The sequence below is a fragment of the Danio rerio genome, chromosome 14, assembly GCF_052040795.2.
Source record: "Danio rerio strain M-AB ecotype USA chromosome 14, GRCz13ab, whole genome shotgun sequence".
Classification (NCBI taxonomy): Eukaryota; Metazoa; Chordata; class Actinopteri; order Cypriniformes; family Danionidae; genus Danio; species Danio rerio.
The window spans coordinates 9445001-9462770 of record NC_141034.1 but is presented as its reverse complement, the minus strand read 5'-3'; the positions used below and the strand labels follow the sequence as shown (position 1 = coordinate 9462770).

The 17770-nt window shown below is 39.9% G+C and overlaps 1 protein-coding gene across 10 annotated transcripts in view; it reads left to right on the top strand.

Moving 5' to 3' along the window:
• atg2a (autophagy related 2A) overlaps positions 1 to 17770 on the top strand; it is a 76694-nt gene that overhangs the window by 52772 nt on the left and 6152 nt on the right. For all 10 annotated transcript variants that reach the window (XR_015507014.2, XR_015507013.2, XR_015507012.2 and 7 more), the window contains exons 31-40: positions 2431 to 2660; positions 4392 to 4527; positions 5843 to 6055; positions 8433 to 8534; positions 8630 to 8714; positions 12721 to 12874; positions 12967 to 13036; positions 16634 to 16716; positions 16803 to 16924; positions 17055 to 17209. Coding sequence is in view for 2 of the 10 variants with exons in the window: in XM_087280992.2 (XP_087137118.1) it covers positions 2431 to 2660; positions 4392 to 4527; positions 5843 to 6055; positions 8433 to 8534; positions 8630 to 8714; positions 12721 to 12874; positions 12967 to 13036; positions 16634 to 16716; positions 16803 to 16924; positions 17055 to 17209 (1350 nt within the window). In the remaining 8 variants the exon portion in view is untranslated. The remainder of the gene's footprint in view (positions 1 to 2430; positions 2661 to 4391; positions 4528 to 5842; positions 6056 to 8432; positions 8535 to 8629; positions 8715 to 12720; positions 12875 to 12966; positions 13037 to 16633; positions 16717 to 16802; positions 16925 to 17054; positions 17210 to 17770) is intronic.

Below are 17770 nucleotides of genomic sequence, written 5' to 3'. Positions count from 1 at the left end.
GGTGGTTACGCAAACTTAAGACTGTGGACCGGTTGTAGGAGGGGTTGCTGGGGTGAAAATTCCAGGAGTTTTCAGGGAGACAGAACAAAATGAGAGATGGGTCTGAAATACAGGAGACTCCCGGGCAGGTATGCACAAGACGTGTTTAGAGCAATTTGTTGCTATTTTCAGGCCAGCACAATCTCAATTTTCACATTTTGCGCCACGTTGTTTAAATAGCAAATCCATTTGTGCCACTTTCTGGACTCATGGGTGTGCTGGTCTAAAAAGGAGGTGTGTTAAGGCGCATCACTGGTGCGTTGCTATTTTGAGAAACTGAAAAAGAAGGATTAAAATGTTACAAAAATTATTATTTTCTATAGAATTATTAAAACCCACTGCCTACATCCCTCCTTCATCTCGGGGGGCTTTTTCAGTTTATTCATGATTATTATTGCATTTGTATAATGTTATTATTAGTAGTAGTATTATATATTATATGCATATTTATATTCGTTTTAATTAAAACATGTTTAGATCTGTCAGGTTTTGGAGACATCTGCATCACCATATGGGGCATAATAATAAGACGCGTGTTTGGATATAACTCAGTTTTTTGTCTGCACTTCATTACTATTGTTCATTTATTCGTTGCTAGAAATTAGAACTGAATTTAGAAATAGTTTTGAAACAAATCTTGAAACAAAATTAATTGTGTAGGCTAGTGGGAGTAAGGAAACGGTGGAAAATCACTCCACGAAAAGTAAATGAGTAAAGTAAAAAGTTATGTAAAAAGAAAGGAAAGAGGCCGAATGGAGGAGGCTTGTTCTTTTTTCCTCGCACTGCAGATGATCTGTTTAACTGTTTTCTTGCTAGTGAATTCTTCAGTTTTTCCACTTACAAAGTCCGCTATGTAAATAGCAAATGCCACGACATAACTGACTCTTAAAGGGAATTTAATTTAATGCACAATATGCTCAAAACACACCCATAACTCATTAAGAGAATAAGCACAACCCTGTTAGACCAAGCGCAGAGCGGATTTTTCCATCCTTAAAATAGCAAAAGTGGATTTGGACATGTCCTTAATGCTTTTGTGCCCTGCGCTTTGGACTGTGCATATTATAGCATATTTTATTAATATTTTATTATATTATTATTTGCATTTATAAACTGCAAAATACATGAGTAGAGTACATAAATTGACATACATTGTTACTTTATGCCAATATGTGGTGATAGGCAAGTTTAAAAAAAAATGAGTGATATCATTCCTTATTGTTTAAAAACATTGAATAATGTAAATGCACTGAAATGAATACGTGGTATTGAAACATTAATTCAAACTTGTCTTTAAAAAATCATAATTATTGACTAAATATTTAAAAAGAGACTGCAGACTCTCTCTCTAATTCAATTCATACTTTCTTTTATTGGCATGTCAAGTGTTACGTACAGTTAAAGTCAGAATTATTAAGCCCCTTGTTCATTTTATCTTAGCCATGATAACAGTAAATAATATTTGACTAGACATTTTTCAAGACACTTCTATACAGCTTAAAGAGACATTTAGAGGCTTAACTAGGTTAATTAGGTTAACTTGGCGTGTCAGGGTAATTAGGAAAGTTATTGTATAGCGACGGTTTGTTCTGTAGACTATCAAAAAAATATATAGCTTAAAGGGTGTAATAATTTTGACCTTAAAATGGTTTTTAAAAAATTAAAAAACTGCTTTTATTCTCGCCAAAATAAAACAAATAAGACTTTCTCCAGAAGAAAAAATATTATCAGACATACTGTGAAAATTTCCTTGCTCTGTTAAACATCATTTGGGAAATATTTAAAAAGAAATAAAAAATTGAAGGGGGGGGGTCTAATAATTCTGACTTCAACTGTAATCTCAAAGCATTTGTGATGTTTACATTAAACAGAACATATGAAATGACAAATGACATAGTAGTAGTGATGATGATAAAAAGAATATTTAGTAGTATATTTAGCATTCAAAATATTAGGATAAAACAATAGTAATAAACAGTAAATTTAACAATCAACAATTTAGGCTTAAAGTCCTCATGAATCGGAACCTGCTGTTTTTGTATTGTGACGCAGTTCCTAGGGAAACTGAATATTAAATGAGAAAACAGTGTTCATGGCTTGTTTTTTGGATTCATTCAGAAAAATCAGGAAAGGGTTTGGAGAGAGTGGATTTTCAGGAAGTGCATTTTCAGAGAAGGGCAAACTATTTTGTTTTTCTTAATGACATGCACAGATGAATTGATCACCACAAAAAATAGCAATATGAGCTAACAAAATCAAATGATTGCATGTGTACTTTAATTTATACCAACTTAGAATCCATAGTGTGCATGTGCATGTCTATTGTGTGTGGTGTTTGTAAGAGCATCACTGATGTTATTAATCGTCTTTCTCTCTCTTTCTTTGTAAAAGCCTAGAGACGGTGAGCCTGTAGTGACTGTTCTCTCCCAGGGCCCTATCAAGGTGCGGGATGGATATTACTCCTGGCCGCGGGGCAGTTCAGATCTGCTGCGTGCCCCAACCCGCTTTCCAGTGCCTCAGAACAGAGTGGTGCTCCGTGAAGTGTCTGTCGTCTGGCATCTGTATGGTGGCAAAGACTTTGGTGGCAAACCCAGCTCAGCCCACACACCACACAGCCATAAGTAAGTCCAGCGGAAGCTCTGGGAAAACTATAGGTTAAAGTATGGATGGGGAGTAAATTCTGTCCTACATATTCCCTCTCTCCCTTCCAGTTTGTTTCTGTTAAACCTTGAAAGTGTAGTTTTCCAAAAAGCACAAATACAGTTACTATTTACAGTGGGGGAAATAATTATTGAACACGTCAATATTTTTCTCAGAAAACATATTTCTAAAGGTGCCGTGGACTTGATTCTTTTACCAGATGTTTTTAATAAAGAAATCCATGTAAGAAAAGAAAACAAATCTTATTCGTTTACAAATGAAGTGTTGTGTAATAAAATAAAATAAAGTATGGAAAAAGTATTGAACATATGAAGAAAGGGAGGTGTAGAAAGGCGGTGAAAGCCCAGACAGCAGCTGAAATCTCTCAGTAGTTTTTCAGCAATCCTCTGCCCTTCGTCATTGTAAATTAATATTCAGTGCTTCAGTCCAACATTTACATTAGCAGGATGATGAAGATGAAACCAGGGTGGACCTTTCAGCTAGACAATAATCCAAAACACAGCCAAGGAAACTCTCAAATGCTTTCAGAGAAAAAAAAGCAAGCTGTGGAATGGCCCAGCCAATCACCTGACCTAAATCCAATAGAAAATACTAACTAAAAACTGATAGACAAGACCAACAGAACCATGTTGAAGTTTGTGAAAAACTCACACATGGGCAATGCATGTGACCCTTATTTGAGAGACGTCTGGTTCAATTCCATGTCAACAGCTCCTTCAAAAATATTATTCCCAAGTAAAAACAAGACATGTTCAATACTTAATTCCACCACTGTATTTACTCACCCCAAAACCCCTTGTCGTTGGACATTCGACAACGATTGCATTTTTTACATTCCATTGGACTTTCCATTTATATTTTTCGACTTGTCTAACTGCAATGTTAGCTAATATTTAATAAAAAAATGTAATTCCTTGATTTACATTTAAAGTATATCAGGAAAAATGACTTAGAATTATTATTAGAATTATTAGCCCTCCTGAATTATTATCCCCCCTGTATATTTTTCCCACAATTTCTGTTTAGCGGAATGAAAATGTTTTTCAACGCGTGTCTAAACATAATAGTTTTAATAACTAATTTCTAATAACAGATTTATTTTATCTTTTCCATGATTACAGTACATAATATTTGACTAGATATTTTTCAAGATACTAGTATTCAGCTTAAAGTGACATTTAACTAGGTTAACTGGGCAAGTTAGGGTAATTAGGCAGTTGTATAACAGTGGTTTGCTCTGTAGACAATCAAATGCATATATAGCTGAAGCGGGCTTATAATATTGACCTTAAAATGTTTTTTAAAAACTTAAAAACTGATTTATTTTAGCCAAAATAAAATAAAAAGACTTTCTCCAGAAGAAGAAATATTATCAGACATGCTGTGAAAAATTCCTTGCTCTGTTAAACATCATTTGGGGAAATATTTGAAAAAGAATAAGAAATTCACAGCAGGGCTAATTATTTTGTCTTTAACTGTATACTATTACACCTACAATCTGAATAATACAGAGCTCTGCACACTGAAATAAGTAAATGCACACATTTTTAAATAATATGATTATAAGTCCAACTCTCTGACCATTAGTGCACAGCATTGTTTAACTTTGCTTTTTATGTTGAAAGTGAAACACGACTGTGCGTATTTTCTGGGTTCATGACTCTTTGATGTATGATTTTCTTGTCTATCAGAGTTCGTACTGCTGCCCCCGGAGCTCGTGGTTCTCCATCCCGTTCAGCAGGTCCCTCGCGGCCCCAGAACTCCTGGCGGTGGGTTGGAGGAAGTGGCCGTCAACACACACTGCTCATGGAGATACAACTGACAAAGGTATATTGCAAAGATATTTGGCTTATAGTTTAAACCTTAAGGTCTATGCACACTGAGACGTTTTTTGCTTGCGTTCAACGGCTCGTGACTAAATAAAAGGTTTCAATGTGATCGTGCACACCAACGCGCAAAACGGCAGCCGCAAAAGCATAATTAAAAAAAAAAAAACGCCTCATGCTCATTTTTTTTTTGTTTTGAAGCGCCACGTCAAAACCTTCTCCACCAATCAGATTGGCACTTTTGTTCCTGTGCACGGAGCTGCTGAAGTTACAGTAAACGGCACTTGGAGGCGCTCAAGCGCAAAACTGTCAATGAGCGCACATTGAAGATGATGCCCAGAGGCGATATAAACGTGGAGCTGTTGTAACTTTAACAACAAGCGTGTAAACTTCCCCTCTTCCTCTTCTTCTGTGTTATAAGCTGGTGTCAGAAGCTTAGGTCGTACTCACACTAGGTACAGTTGCCTTGAACCGGGCCAAAGCATGCTTGTCCCCCCTCCCGTCTCCCCCCACGGCCCGCACTCACACCACAAATGGGCCTCGGCACGCTTGCGTCATGTTCAGTGAGAAGCGCTCTCTCACTCAGCAGCACAGTGGAGATTTCTCTAGTTATATCGTTTCAGTCGTTTGTTATGCAGTGACATGCAGTCAAATATTTCGCCAAACAATCCTTAGGGTTGTGTGACACGCAGTCAGATATTTCGCTGAACAGATCTGCCACGTTTGGCGCTCATAAACAATCATAAAGCCCTCGTGCTGCAGAATTGAGGAGGTCTGCTGAAGGTGTGCAGCTGTCGTGCTGTGAGGAGTTCGCGTCTTTAATAAACTACGGCAGTTTGCGTTCACTGAACAGTAAGAATGATTAATAAATCTATATGAAACATTCCCTTAAAAGTCACGTCTCGCTTTCAGTTTTGGGCTTTGGCGTGTTTTGCACTCACACACAAGCGTACCGTGCCAAAGCCCAAGTGAACCGCGCTCAGGCACACCTCTTCCAACCGGGCCAGGGCCGGCCAAGTGAACCGTGCTTGAGCCCGATTCAGCGCACTCACACTTCTCAAACGATCCGGGAAACGGGCCTCAACACGGTACGGACGGCATAGTGTGAGTAGGCCCTTAAAGTTGTGTAGCCCCATCTAACGTCAAGGAGTGATTTTGCATCCTCTTCTGCTTGACGCCAGTGAAAATCTCTTGGGTTTAAATACGGAAAAACATCTCGTAAAACGTTGACGATAAACACAACCAAAAAGCGTCCAGGTGTGTAGGAGCCCTTAGTTTTAGTAAGCTTTTTTGTTCATTTCATTCTTTTTCTTCAGGTCAGTTTCCAGCATGAGATGTACCCGGTGGTCACGCCTTCTGCTGCAGGTCCGGATACAGAACCGGCAGGTCTCGTAGAGCAGCCTATCTCCCGCCAGGTGTTTATCGTCCAGGAGCTGGAGGTGCGAGACCGTCTGGCTTCCTCTCAGATCAACAAGTTCCTGTACCTTTACACCAGTGAGAGCATGCCACGTAGAGCCCACTCCAACATGGTGAGTTAAAGTGAGGGATTCAAAATAAAAACAATGGGTGCACTTAAAATCCCCCACTACTCGTATAGATACTACGTTTGAATTTACTACACGACCATTTGAAAAGTATGTTCTGTATAGTATGATTGTGACTATGATGATGCATTTTATTTAAAGACGCCTTTCTTGACACTCAAGGTCAGCGTACATGAAAGCAAGGACAGTCAGTTTATAGACTATAAAATAAATATGTGACAAGTGCAAAAAGAAGGGAATAGCAGTAGTCTAAACAGGATGTGATTGGACTATGAACAAGAATATCAGTTGGAAGGTGGAAATAAGCAGACTGGGTGACTTTATTAACATGTAAAGTGAAAGAAAGGGTGCTGTCGAAGATTGACCCCCCCAGGCTCTTAACCTGATGGTAGGGGGCGATAACAGAATCATTCATTCATTTATTTTCTGCCGCTTTTCTGAGTTGCTGGGGCAGCAGTCTCAGAAGAGAACCCCAGACTTCCCTCTCCCCAGATACTTCCTCCAGCTCCTCCGGGGGGATCCCGAGGAGTTCCCAGGCCAGCCGAGAGACATAGTCCCTCCAGCGTGTCCTAGGTCTTCCCCGAGGCCTCCTCCCAGTGGGACATGCTTCTAACTCCTCCCTAGGTTGGCTTCTAGGAAGCATCTGAATGCCCGAGCCACCTCAGCTGACTTCTCTCGATGTGGAGGAGCAGCGGCTATACTCCGAGCTTCTCCAGGGTGTCAGAGCTCCTCACCCAATCCATAAGAGTGTGCCCTGCCACCTTCGAGGGGAACTAATTTTGGCTGCTTATATCCGAGATCTTGTCCTTTCGGTCATGACCCAAAGCTCATGAGCATAGATAAAAGAAGGAACGTAGATTGACCGGTAAATCGAAAGCTTTGCCTTTCGGCTCATCTTCTTCTTTACCACAACGGTCCGGTACATCGACCGCATTACTGCTGCCACTGCACTACTCCGGTAATCAATCTCATGTTCCATCCTTCCCTCACTCGTGAACAAAACCTAGAGATACTTAAACTCCTACACCTAGGGTAGGTACTTTCCTCCAACCTGGAAATGGCAAACCACCTTTTATGGTGGAGCACCATTGCCTCCAACTTGGAAGTGCTGAGTCTTATCCCAGCCATGTTACACTCGGCAGTAAACCGCCCCAGTGCATGCTGAAGGTCCATGTTCGAGAAGACGTTCAGTTTTATTATCGTTTAATTTCAGGAAGTTTGAGGTGAGCCAGGATTTAATGTCAGAAAAGCAGTTGGTAAGGGATGATGGTGGGATTATGAGGTTAAGTTTGGTTGATGGGTAGAGAGGCAGCACGGTGGCTCAATAGTTAGCACTGTCGCCTCACACAAGAAGGTTGCTGGTTCGAGTCCCACTGGTATATGTGCATGTTTTTCCCATGTTCGCATAGGTTTCCTCCGGGTGCTCTGGTTTGCCCTGCAGTCCAAAGACATGGGATTTAGGTGAATTAGATTAACTAAATTGACCGTAGTGTGTCTGCATAAAACATATGCCACGGCGAATGAAGCTCTGCACAAGACTTTTGGCCAGCGGAGAAATTAAAATGGTCGTGCCCAACTGAGTCTGGTTCTCTCAAGGTTTTTTTTTCTTCACTCCCATCAGGTGAAGTTTTTTTTCCCTCTCCGCTGTCGCCACTGCCTCGCATGGTTCAGGATTGGTAGAGCTACGCATCGATGAATTTGCTCTTCAGTGTTTGAACTCTCAGTAATGATTAAATCACACTGAACTGAGCTAAACTGAACTGAACTGAACTTAAACACTAAAACCTGAACCACACTGTTCCAGTTACTATGACCATTTATGTGAAGCTGCTTTGACACAATCTACATTGTAAAAGCGCTATACAAATAAAGCTGAATTGAATTGAATTGAATATGCCAGAATAGAATGGGAGACTACATGGGAAAGCTAGGTTGCTGCCGGAAGTGGTGTTAGTGAGGCCAGCAGGGGGCATTCATTTTCAGGTCTGTGTGGGTTCTAACGCCCCTGTATAGAGAAGAGGACTCTATACAGTTCAGTGAGTGCCGTGTTTCGGATGAGACGTGAAACTGAGGGTCCTGACGCTCTGTGGTTGTTAAAAATCCCAGGGTGACCTTCGAAAAGATTCGAGGTTTAACCCCGGCATCCTGGCCAAATTTGCACACTGGCGTCCATTGAATGCATACTACAGAATCTCGGAAGTAGTAGATCATCTGGGTACTTCTCACATACTGTTTTTCCAATACAATGAAAACATACTCTTTCTCACATACTGTATAGTAGGGAAATCAGCCATTTAGGACACAGCCAGTAACTCTGTGGTTGTATCTTTTGTTATCCAATATTGGTTGTGCTGTATTGTAGTTGACGGTGAAAGCGCTGCAGGTGATGCCTGAATCTGGTCTGGGTGGACCAGAATGCTGTCTGAGAATCAGCCTGTTACCCCTGCGACTCAACATTGACCAGGTATGCATTTTTATAACCATTTTTCAGTTTAGGGCAAACAGTGTTTCATATTCCTTTTAGTACAAACCACAGACCTGCTTGTTTTCGTTTCCCAGGATGCCCTTTTCTTCTTGAAGGACTTTTTCAGTAACATGGCTGCAGGAGTTACTCCATACCTGCCTGTGGACCCTGCAGCTGAGGGTAAGACTGCTCTCTGTGTAGGACTGTGTTGTTTTGCTGTGATATTTATTGAGATATGAATCTATTTTCACCAGCTGTCTTGAAAAGCTCTCTTTGGAAGGAATTCTTCATATAGGTTGATTGAAAGGATTTTTCAGGGAGTGTGTCTGCGTATAATAAACAAATTATAAGCATAGAATAATACAATCGAGCAAAACTACAAATAAAATAAACAGTTCTTTATGGTTTTCGGAAAAGTCTAACTGTATACAGGTACAGAAATAGATTAATCAAATGTAAAAAAAAAAAAAAAGTTGTGATCTTCATTGTATTCATAATTTAATATAATTCATCTTTGTTAAGTCTACAAATTTCTTGTACCTGAATGCTTTAAACTCATTTTAATTGCTCACACAGTCAGATGCCTTTGCAGGGTCTCATTCATTCATTCATTTTCTTTTTGGCTTAGTCCCTTTATTATTCAAAGGTCGCCACAGTGGAATGAACCGCCAACTTATTTAACATATATTTTATGCAGCAGATGCCCTTCCAGCTGCAACCAATTACTGGGAAACACCCATACACTCTCATTTACACACATACACTATGGACAATTCATCTACAGCATGTGTTTGGACTTGGTGAGGTAAACTGGAGCAGCCGGAGCAAACCCACGCGAACACGTGGAGAACATGTAAAGGCTGATTTATACTTCTGCGTCAAACGCCGGCGTATGCTACGGCGCTGACGCATAGCCCTTCGCCGTCGCTGACGTGCACCTCTTAAAAAATGTAACTACACGTCGCAACGACGCGTAGCGCAAGCTCTGTGATTGGTCGGCTTGGTAGCTCTGACGAGTCTGGGCGGGGCCACGTGAATGGTGCGAGCCTGATGGAACGATTGTTTACAAGTTTGGAGTCCCGTGAAGGAGCTCCTGATGGAAATTTTTGTTTTGTGTTTGCCTCATAGTTAAAGTTGTTGCACGTCTGCCCGTTCCTGCCTCAAAATGTGCGAGTTTGAGCCACTTGTACATCCCGGAAGTGTTCAGGAAAAGCAAAACAGCAGCAAAGAAACTCGACACAGAGGAACATTAACACCTCACTGCCCACTAGCGTTTCGGAAGTGTTAATGCAGACCGACAGAGACAGCGCGCAGAAGTGTAAATGCACAGCTATGCGCGTTGCATGCGCCGTGGGTTACGCCGGTCACTTGACGCAGAAGTATAAACCAGGCCTAAACTCCACACAGAAATGCCAACTGACCCAGCCCAGGCTTGAACCAGCGACCTTCTTGCTGTGAGGCGACAGCACTACCCACTGCACCACCGTGCTGCCTGGGTCTTCATTTAATCATTTTCTTTCAGCTTAGTCCTTTATCTACCAGAGATTACCACAGCAGAATAAACCGCCAACTATTCCGGCATCTGATTTATGCAGCAGATGCCCTTCCAGCCGCAACCCAGTACTGGGAAGCATCCATACACACTCTCGCATTCACATAAACTTAGTTTATTTAGTTCATCCAATTTACCTATGGTGCATGTCTTTGGACTGTGGGGAAAACCAGAGCACCCAGAGGAAACCTACACCAACACAGGGACACACATATCGCTAAGTGATGCACTGGGTGTAAGCTTTACTAAACAGATAGGTCTTTAATTTAGTTTTGAACTGCGAGAATGTATCAGAGCCTTGGACGTTATCAGGAAGGCTATTCCAGAGTCTAGGAGCCATAAATGAGAAGGCTCGACCTCCTTTACTCGACTTTGCTATTCTAGGTACTAACAGAAGCCCTGAGTTTTGAGATCTTAAAGGGTCACGAAACACCAGAACACATTTTTTGAGCTGTTGACAGTCGTATATGTGTCCCACACTGCTAAAAACACTATTAGGACACCTATATTTCACTAAAAAGTGTAAATTGGTTGTTTTTGCGTTATTTCAAGCAAATTCGTACTTTCGGTTTGAAATGAATTTTTGAAGCTGCGTCACGGCTATGAGATAATAGCGTGTATTCCAGCGTGCAGACTGGGCGTCTGTGCCAGAGTGAGTCTTATTACGTCTTACAGTGTGTTGCATTAATGCATGAGTAAGGCTTGGTTCAAACCAATCAGCGCGCTCTATTGTGCAACTTCATTAATATTCATTAGTCACAGTGTAGACGGCAAAGACGCCACGTTGTGTTGGCAAAACAAGCTTGAAGTGTTGCTTTTATAGTTTGCTGCAGTTAAGTTTCGTTTTCATTTTCTCTCTGTGAGAGCTCAGACTCATGTGTGGATTACAGTGTACGCGACGCTCGACAACAATAACTTACGTGTCTAAGGAGGATTATTGTTTACCTGAGAGCTGTTCTCATCTGCAAACGCTGAGATCCAGATTCGCTTTAGTCGCCTCTAAATAAAGACGCGGCTCTAGTTGCTGTGGATTGTCCTGTCTCTACAGATTTGGTAAGTGAGCGACCAGTGCTCTTTGTTTATTCAGTTCGTATTTTATTCGTATCAAACAAACTATTGCACCGAGTGCAATAGTTAGCACTAACAGTTACAACCAAACTATAACCTCGTGTTGGATTTTGTGACCGGAATAACACACGCGGCTTTCTGACGCTACCTGCCGTGTGTATCTAAGTTTCCGGGAAATGCTGAGTTTTTTTTTTCTCTCATTCGCCGTGCGGTATCAAACATTGCATGAAAAATACACGCTTAGAGCAGCGCCTCGAATCAAATATTACGTTTGTCGGGAGGGACATTAATGAATTCCCTGAATGAAAGAGCCAAACTGCAGTTAAAGTCGACCATTTAATAATTTGGCAAATAATTCGACTACAGATGTCCATGTAAACACAGTCACATTGTCCGCTGTGGGTGTGTGTTTTGACTCTGAAATTCAGCGCGCCCAAATAGACACTCCCATACCAAGCCTCTTTTCTTCCTCCGACACTCCCCCCTAAACAGAGCTGGACACGCCCACTTTTCTGACTTTTTCCAAAGTAGAGGTGTGAAAACACACTGCTGAAACGAGGGGATTTCATGGCCCTTTAAAAAGCGAGTTGGATTGTAGTGAGACAGAAGGTTAGTTAGATAAACAGGAGCTAGATTATTTAAAGCTGCATAGGTAAGAAGCAATATTTTGAATTCAATACGAAACTTAACAGGCAGCTAGTGTAGGGAGGATAAAATTGGGGTGATGTGATCCTATTTTCTAGACCTGGTAAGAACTCTGGCAGCCACATTATGTACTAGCTGAAGTTTATTAATAGAGGATGCTGGGCAGCCAGCAAACAGAGCATTACAGTAATCCAGCCTAGAAGTCATAAAAGCATGGACTAGCTTTTCTGTATCTGAGATGGATAGCATACTTCGTAAGTCTGAAATGTCATTCGCAATTCTCCTGAAAAGGGCTTTAAAAGTATTAAATGGGATTTTGTGAAACTTGTAGAAACCTTTCATAGGGATAGTTCACCCAAAAATGAAAACCTCGTCATTGTTTATTCACCCTTGACTTGTTTCAAACCAGTTTTTTAAATTCTGTTTTACACAAAAGAAGAGTGTTGGAAACTTGTAACCATTGAAATTTATAGTATTTGATTTTCCTACCATGGATGTCAATCGTTACAGGTTTCCAACATTCTTCAAAGTATCTTCCTTTATGTTTAATAGATTAAAACAACTTATACTGGTTTGGAACAAGTCGAGTGTGATTAAATGATGACAGAATTACATGTTTTGGGTGTACTATCCTTTTAAGATCACATGCAAATCATTAACTTTTACTATATTATCGATAAACAAGGAAGAATCCACAAATCACATGTTCTGATTTTTGGTGATGTTCAACTCTAATCATGACTCAAAATTGACCACCATGCAATGTGACTATAACAGATGTTAACATTGCGATATTGATGCTGAAATGATAAACTATGCAGCCCTATCCCTATGTGATAAATTAAATAAAATGTAGCTCATTATTGTACACATTTATTTATTTTAACTTTAAATTGTCCATTGGCACGTGTGTGACCCCAGTGAGGACTGACGCTTCTCAGAAGGCTCCAGACGACACAGATCCTGCCTCTGCGTTGGGTCATGATCTCGCTGCTTCTGTAGAAACAACTTACAGTGAGCAGAGCTCGTCCTCCGCCGGCTCCTCGTCCTCCTCCGACCAACCCATCTATTTCAGGTAGACGAGCTAAGAACAAACCTCATCACATTCACCCATATATCAAAGGTGGAAATCATAAATAACATACTCTCTTGCTCTGTCTTTCTCAGAGAGTTTCGTTTTACCTCTGAAGTGCCAATCTGGCTGGACTATCACGGAAAGCGTGTGGTTATCGAGCAGGTTGGTAAACCCCTTTGTAAAATGACTGATGGTGTGCTCATAAAATCGATTTTGTTGTGTAGTTTGAGCGCTGAACTTAACCCTTGTGTGCTGCTTTTATCCACTATGGGCTGATTTTAAGTCTTGGGTTAGTGACACATCTTATTTTGACATATTTTAAGAAAATGCTTTGAACATTTAAAAAAATGTAACAATACACTCTGGGCAAATTGACTACCTTTTCGTTACAGTGCATCCGGAAAGTATTCATTGCGCTTCACTTTTTCCCATAGACTGTAAAATATATGGACGTAGTATCCGTGACGTCACCCATAGGTTTCTGAAGAGCGCAAAAGAAGCCACAAGTAGGCGCGGCCAACCGTCGCCATTTTGTTCACGCGTCATCACACCCATGGCGGGATACCAAACAAGGGCAAAGAGGCGAAGAGTGAGCGGAGCTACAGACACCTGCTAGCATTTAGCTTGGACCTGGTTCAGACACACTTTACTTTGGGAAAACGCTTAATACTTTATCACCTGTGACTCGTTTGTATTCTGACCACTTGTGCTTGGTTGTACACTATATCAATAAAGTGTTTAGACTTTTAAAAACACTGCTGTAATACATTGAGCCACTAAACATTGTTCTTATGACGTTTTTCAACAGGAGAAAAACGCGAATTACTTCCAAACTCTTCATATATAGTCCGTGTTAGTTAATGTAAGACTATTGATGAAATCCAGCATAACACTGTATGACAACGCTTCAGATGACTGTTCTAGAGCCTACAGCTAATCAATCTGACAGATTCTGAAGTGCATTACAGCTCTAAATATAAATATAAACGATAAATGATCTTAAATAAAACAAATACATGTATAGAGATGGTATATAAGTATATAACTTTACTCACATGGGAAACGGAGGCCACGTGAATGGTTTGTGAGCACAATTAAGTTCACTCAGCATGCCATGCCATCTAATAATTGTAGGAAACAAGTCCAAAAGGCAGTTGAGTGTGTAAAGCCACATAAAACAACACAGAAATACGATAAATATGCCGAGTTCAGTGGCTAATCTGCCGGGTTCAGCTGAGGTGACGTGACGGTGACCAACGAGACCTAGCTGTCACTCAAGTGACCACGCCCTTAATTATGCAAACTTAATATAGCTTAATATAAAGGAAACGGATGAGTTATAAAAAAATTCACCCCCCTCACAGTTGTCATGAAGGGTAATATTAGCTGTATTAACCAAAATCTTTTTTGTACCAGGCTGTAAACACCTTTTTTTCTGCGGTAAAGTTGGCTATTCTAACAGTGGGCACAATTGAAATTTGCTCTGTTTTGGAGCCAGGAGCAGCCAGGACTAGCGGAATTTCGGATGAATTGCAGTTTTAGTTACTTCCGTATTGGCTTCCTGAGGGAGAGCGGGAGGCTGCCGCTTGCTTTTTCCACATTTTGTTATGTTACAGCCTTATTCCAAAATGGATGAAATTAATTTATTTCCTCAAAATTCTACACACAAGCCATAATGATAATGTGATAAAAGATTTTTTGAAATTGTTGCAAATTTATTAAAAATAAAAAACCTGAAAAATCACATGTACATCAGTATTCACAGCGTTTGCTGTGAAGCTCTTAATTGAGCTCAGGTACATTCTGTTTCCACTGATCATTCTTGAGATGTTTCAGCGGCTTAATTGGAGTTCAACTGTGGTAAATTTAGTTGATTATACATGATTTGAAAATGCATAAACAGGGCTCGAAATTAACTTTTTTACTTGGTAGCACTGGTGCTCCCAACTTCAAAAATTTAGGAGCACCAGAAAAAATTTAGGAGCACCCACCAAAAATGAATGAGCACCACTGCAAATTGTATTTTAAGGCATTTATTGTATTTTAAAACAACATCAATTAGGACTAACAAAACCCAGAAAGAACTATCTAACTAAAGCTGAGATGACGTTGATATTTGTGTGCAATAATTCCAAAATGAATGTCTAATAATTATAAAACATTATGGAGATGAAAATGACAACAATAGTAACAATGGATTACATTTCTCATCATCATGCTGCCTTGAATGTGCTTGAGTGCGAGTTATCTGCTATAAAAAGTCTGTTACTTTATGAAAAATAAATGTATAGTTTGCATCAAACACAAATGAAGCATTGCAGTAAGAAATATTTATTTTGTACTGCTGTTTATTTATGCATGTCAGTTTAATAAATAATATTTCTGCTACAAAACAAACAAAAGATTATAATAAATAAAGAAATTCAAGGCTGAAAGCTGCAAAACATTCATCAGTAACTAAATAAAAAAAAATATATATATACACCTCAAGAAAGAATAGACAAAAGAAAGTAAGTAAAGTCTCACTTTTATCACTCTTTAAAAGTTTTGGTTTCAGTTTGTGTCAATTTAAATGTTCAGTCTGAGCTAATCTTCATTTTTCTGTGTTAGTGGAAAAGCAGTCGAGTCAGCTGACCCAATTTATGAGCAGCCAAAGCAGGATTCTTGCGATTCTGTTTGTTATGAGCCGTAGTTTCAGTGTAAACTTAGTAAAGGCGAGCTTCTTTGGCGATGATATGTACAGTTTTAGATTTGACTTTTAGCGGACATTTGCGCTGAACACGCAGTGAATGCAACGCATCGAGATTCGGGCGCTTCTCCAATAAGCGCGTACTCGATTGATCTTAGCTGGCGGATGAATATTCACCACATGTCATGATTGCTCTAATCTGAGCCTTCAACTTTAGGTGGGGTTTGCAAACCTGTTTACACTCTTCACCCGTTTGCATTTCCCGTGGTCATAAAAGCTCCTTCCCTGTCATCTGACAGCGGAATACCTTGAGTGATTGACAGCTAATATGAACCAATATATCGGCAGGAAAGAGCGATTCAGCACGTTTTTAGAAAAAAATCAAAACAGGTCGCACTACAACCATTATTTGCAGTCGCACTAATGCTCCCAGATATATATTATGAGGTCGCATAGATTAATTTTCGGGCGCATATGTGACCAAAATGGTCGCAATTTCGAGCCCTGCATACACCTGTCTATAAGGTCCCAGGGTTGACAGTGCATGTCAAAGCAAAAACCAAGCATGAAGACAAAGGAAATGTTTGTAGATCTGCATCAACAGAGCTGTGAAGGGAGCGCTCTTGCTCGGTCTCACACACACATACATCTAAACTTGAAACTTGGCTATTGTCATTATGGGGTATTGTGTGTAGAATTTTGAGGAAATAAATTAATTTAATCCATTTTGGAATAAGGCTGTAACATAAAAAAAAAATGTGCAAAAAGTGAAGCGCTATGAAATACTCTCCGGATGCACTGTATGTCCAGGGCTGTTTTTACCCCATTGACTTCCATTATAATTAGATTTCTTGATTGCAAAGCCACAACACCATATCATGCATTCTAGATTGTTGCTGGTTTTCCCTATTGGGAAGAGGTGGATTATTTTGAAGCTACAGTTGTGTATTTGTGAGAGATAGCAACACAGCTGCACAATCTAATGTACCTCAGAGGACCTTTAAACTCAACAGCAAAAGCTATTCCAGTGTTTCTGAATATGATTTGTTCTATCATCTCTGTTTTCCTAGGCAACATTTGCAGGCATTCTGATTGGTCTGGCTCAGCTTAATTGCTCCGAACTGAAGCTGAAGAGATTGTGCTGTAGACACGGGTATAAACACTCATTCACAAACATCTCTTCATTATTTAAATTAGCCTCATTATTATACATCTTCTAAATCTCAATGTTTGTCTCAGTCTTTTGGGTGTTGATAAGGTGATTCAATACGCTGTGAACGAGTGGCTTACAGACATCAGGAAGAACCAGCTGCCGGGGATTCTGGGAGGTGTCGGCCCCATGCATTCAGTTGTACAGCTTTGTGAGTATGAGATGTCACTTCTCATTTGTGCCTGGCACTCTTTGTTTGGGAATTAGGGTATTTTCCAATTGTTTTTAATTTTGATTGTCATCAATGAGGTTAATCCTAAACATGAAACTGTTTTCTGCAGTCCATGGTGTGCGTGATCTGTTCTGGATGCCTATTGAGCAGTACCGGAAGGATGGACGCATTATTCGAGGCCTCCAGAGGGGGGCAGCATCGTTTGGCACCTCTACAGCCTCTGCTGCTCTGGAGCTCAGCAACAGACTGGTGCAAGCCATTCAGGTATATACACAAAGAATGAGAAGTAGGGCTGGGTCGATAAACCATATTATATCAAATCGTGATCAAATTGATGTCAAAAACAATAAGCTTTGGAATTGTTTTACTCTATATTACATACTTGTCAACATTGAGATGTTAACAAGGAATATGCCCACCATAATAATTGATAACCACTCCCACCCCCCTAAAATCCCCAAATTGCTAAATATGTTCTTCTGGAGCCGTTTCATAAACAGCTAAAGAGTCAGTAATATGCTTTATTAGTATTATTTACAAAATAAAAAATAAATAGTATACATTAGCAGCAAATAAATTAGCAAACAGTTCAGCTTATTAAAATTAATAGCTATTATAAATAAATAAATAGAATCAAGTCATCAAATCTCAGTCTTTTTTCACTTTATAACTTCTAATTAAAGGGCAACGAATGAATCTCATTTATATGGATTTTTTTATTTAATTACATTAAATAACAGAGGTGTCACTGTAAAAATGCACACATCTACCGTTATAATGGGGAGAAAAACTCAGTGTAAAGTTGATCAAATCATTATAAAACAG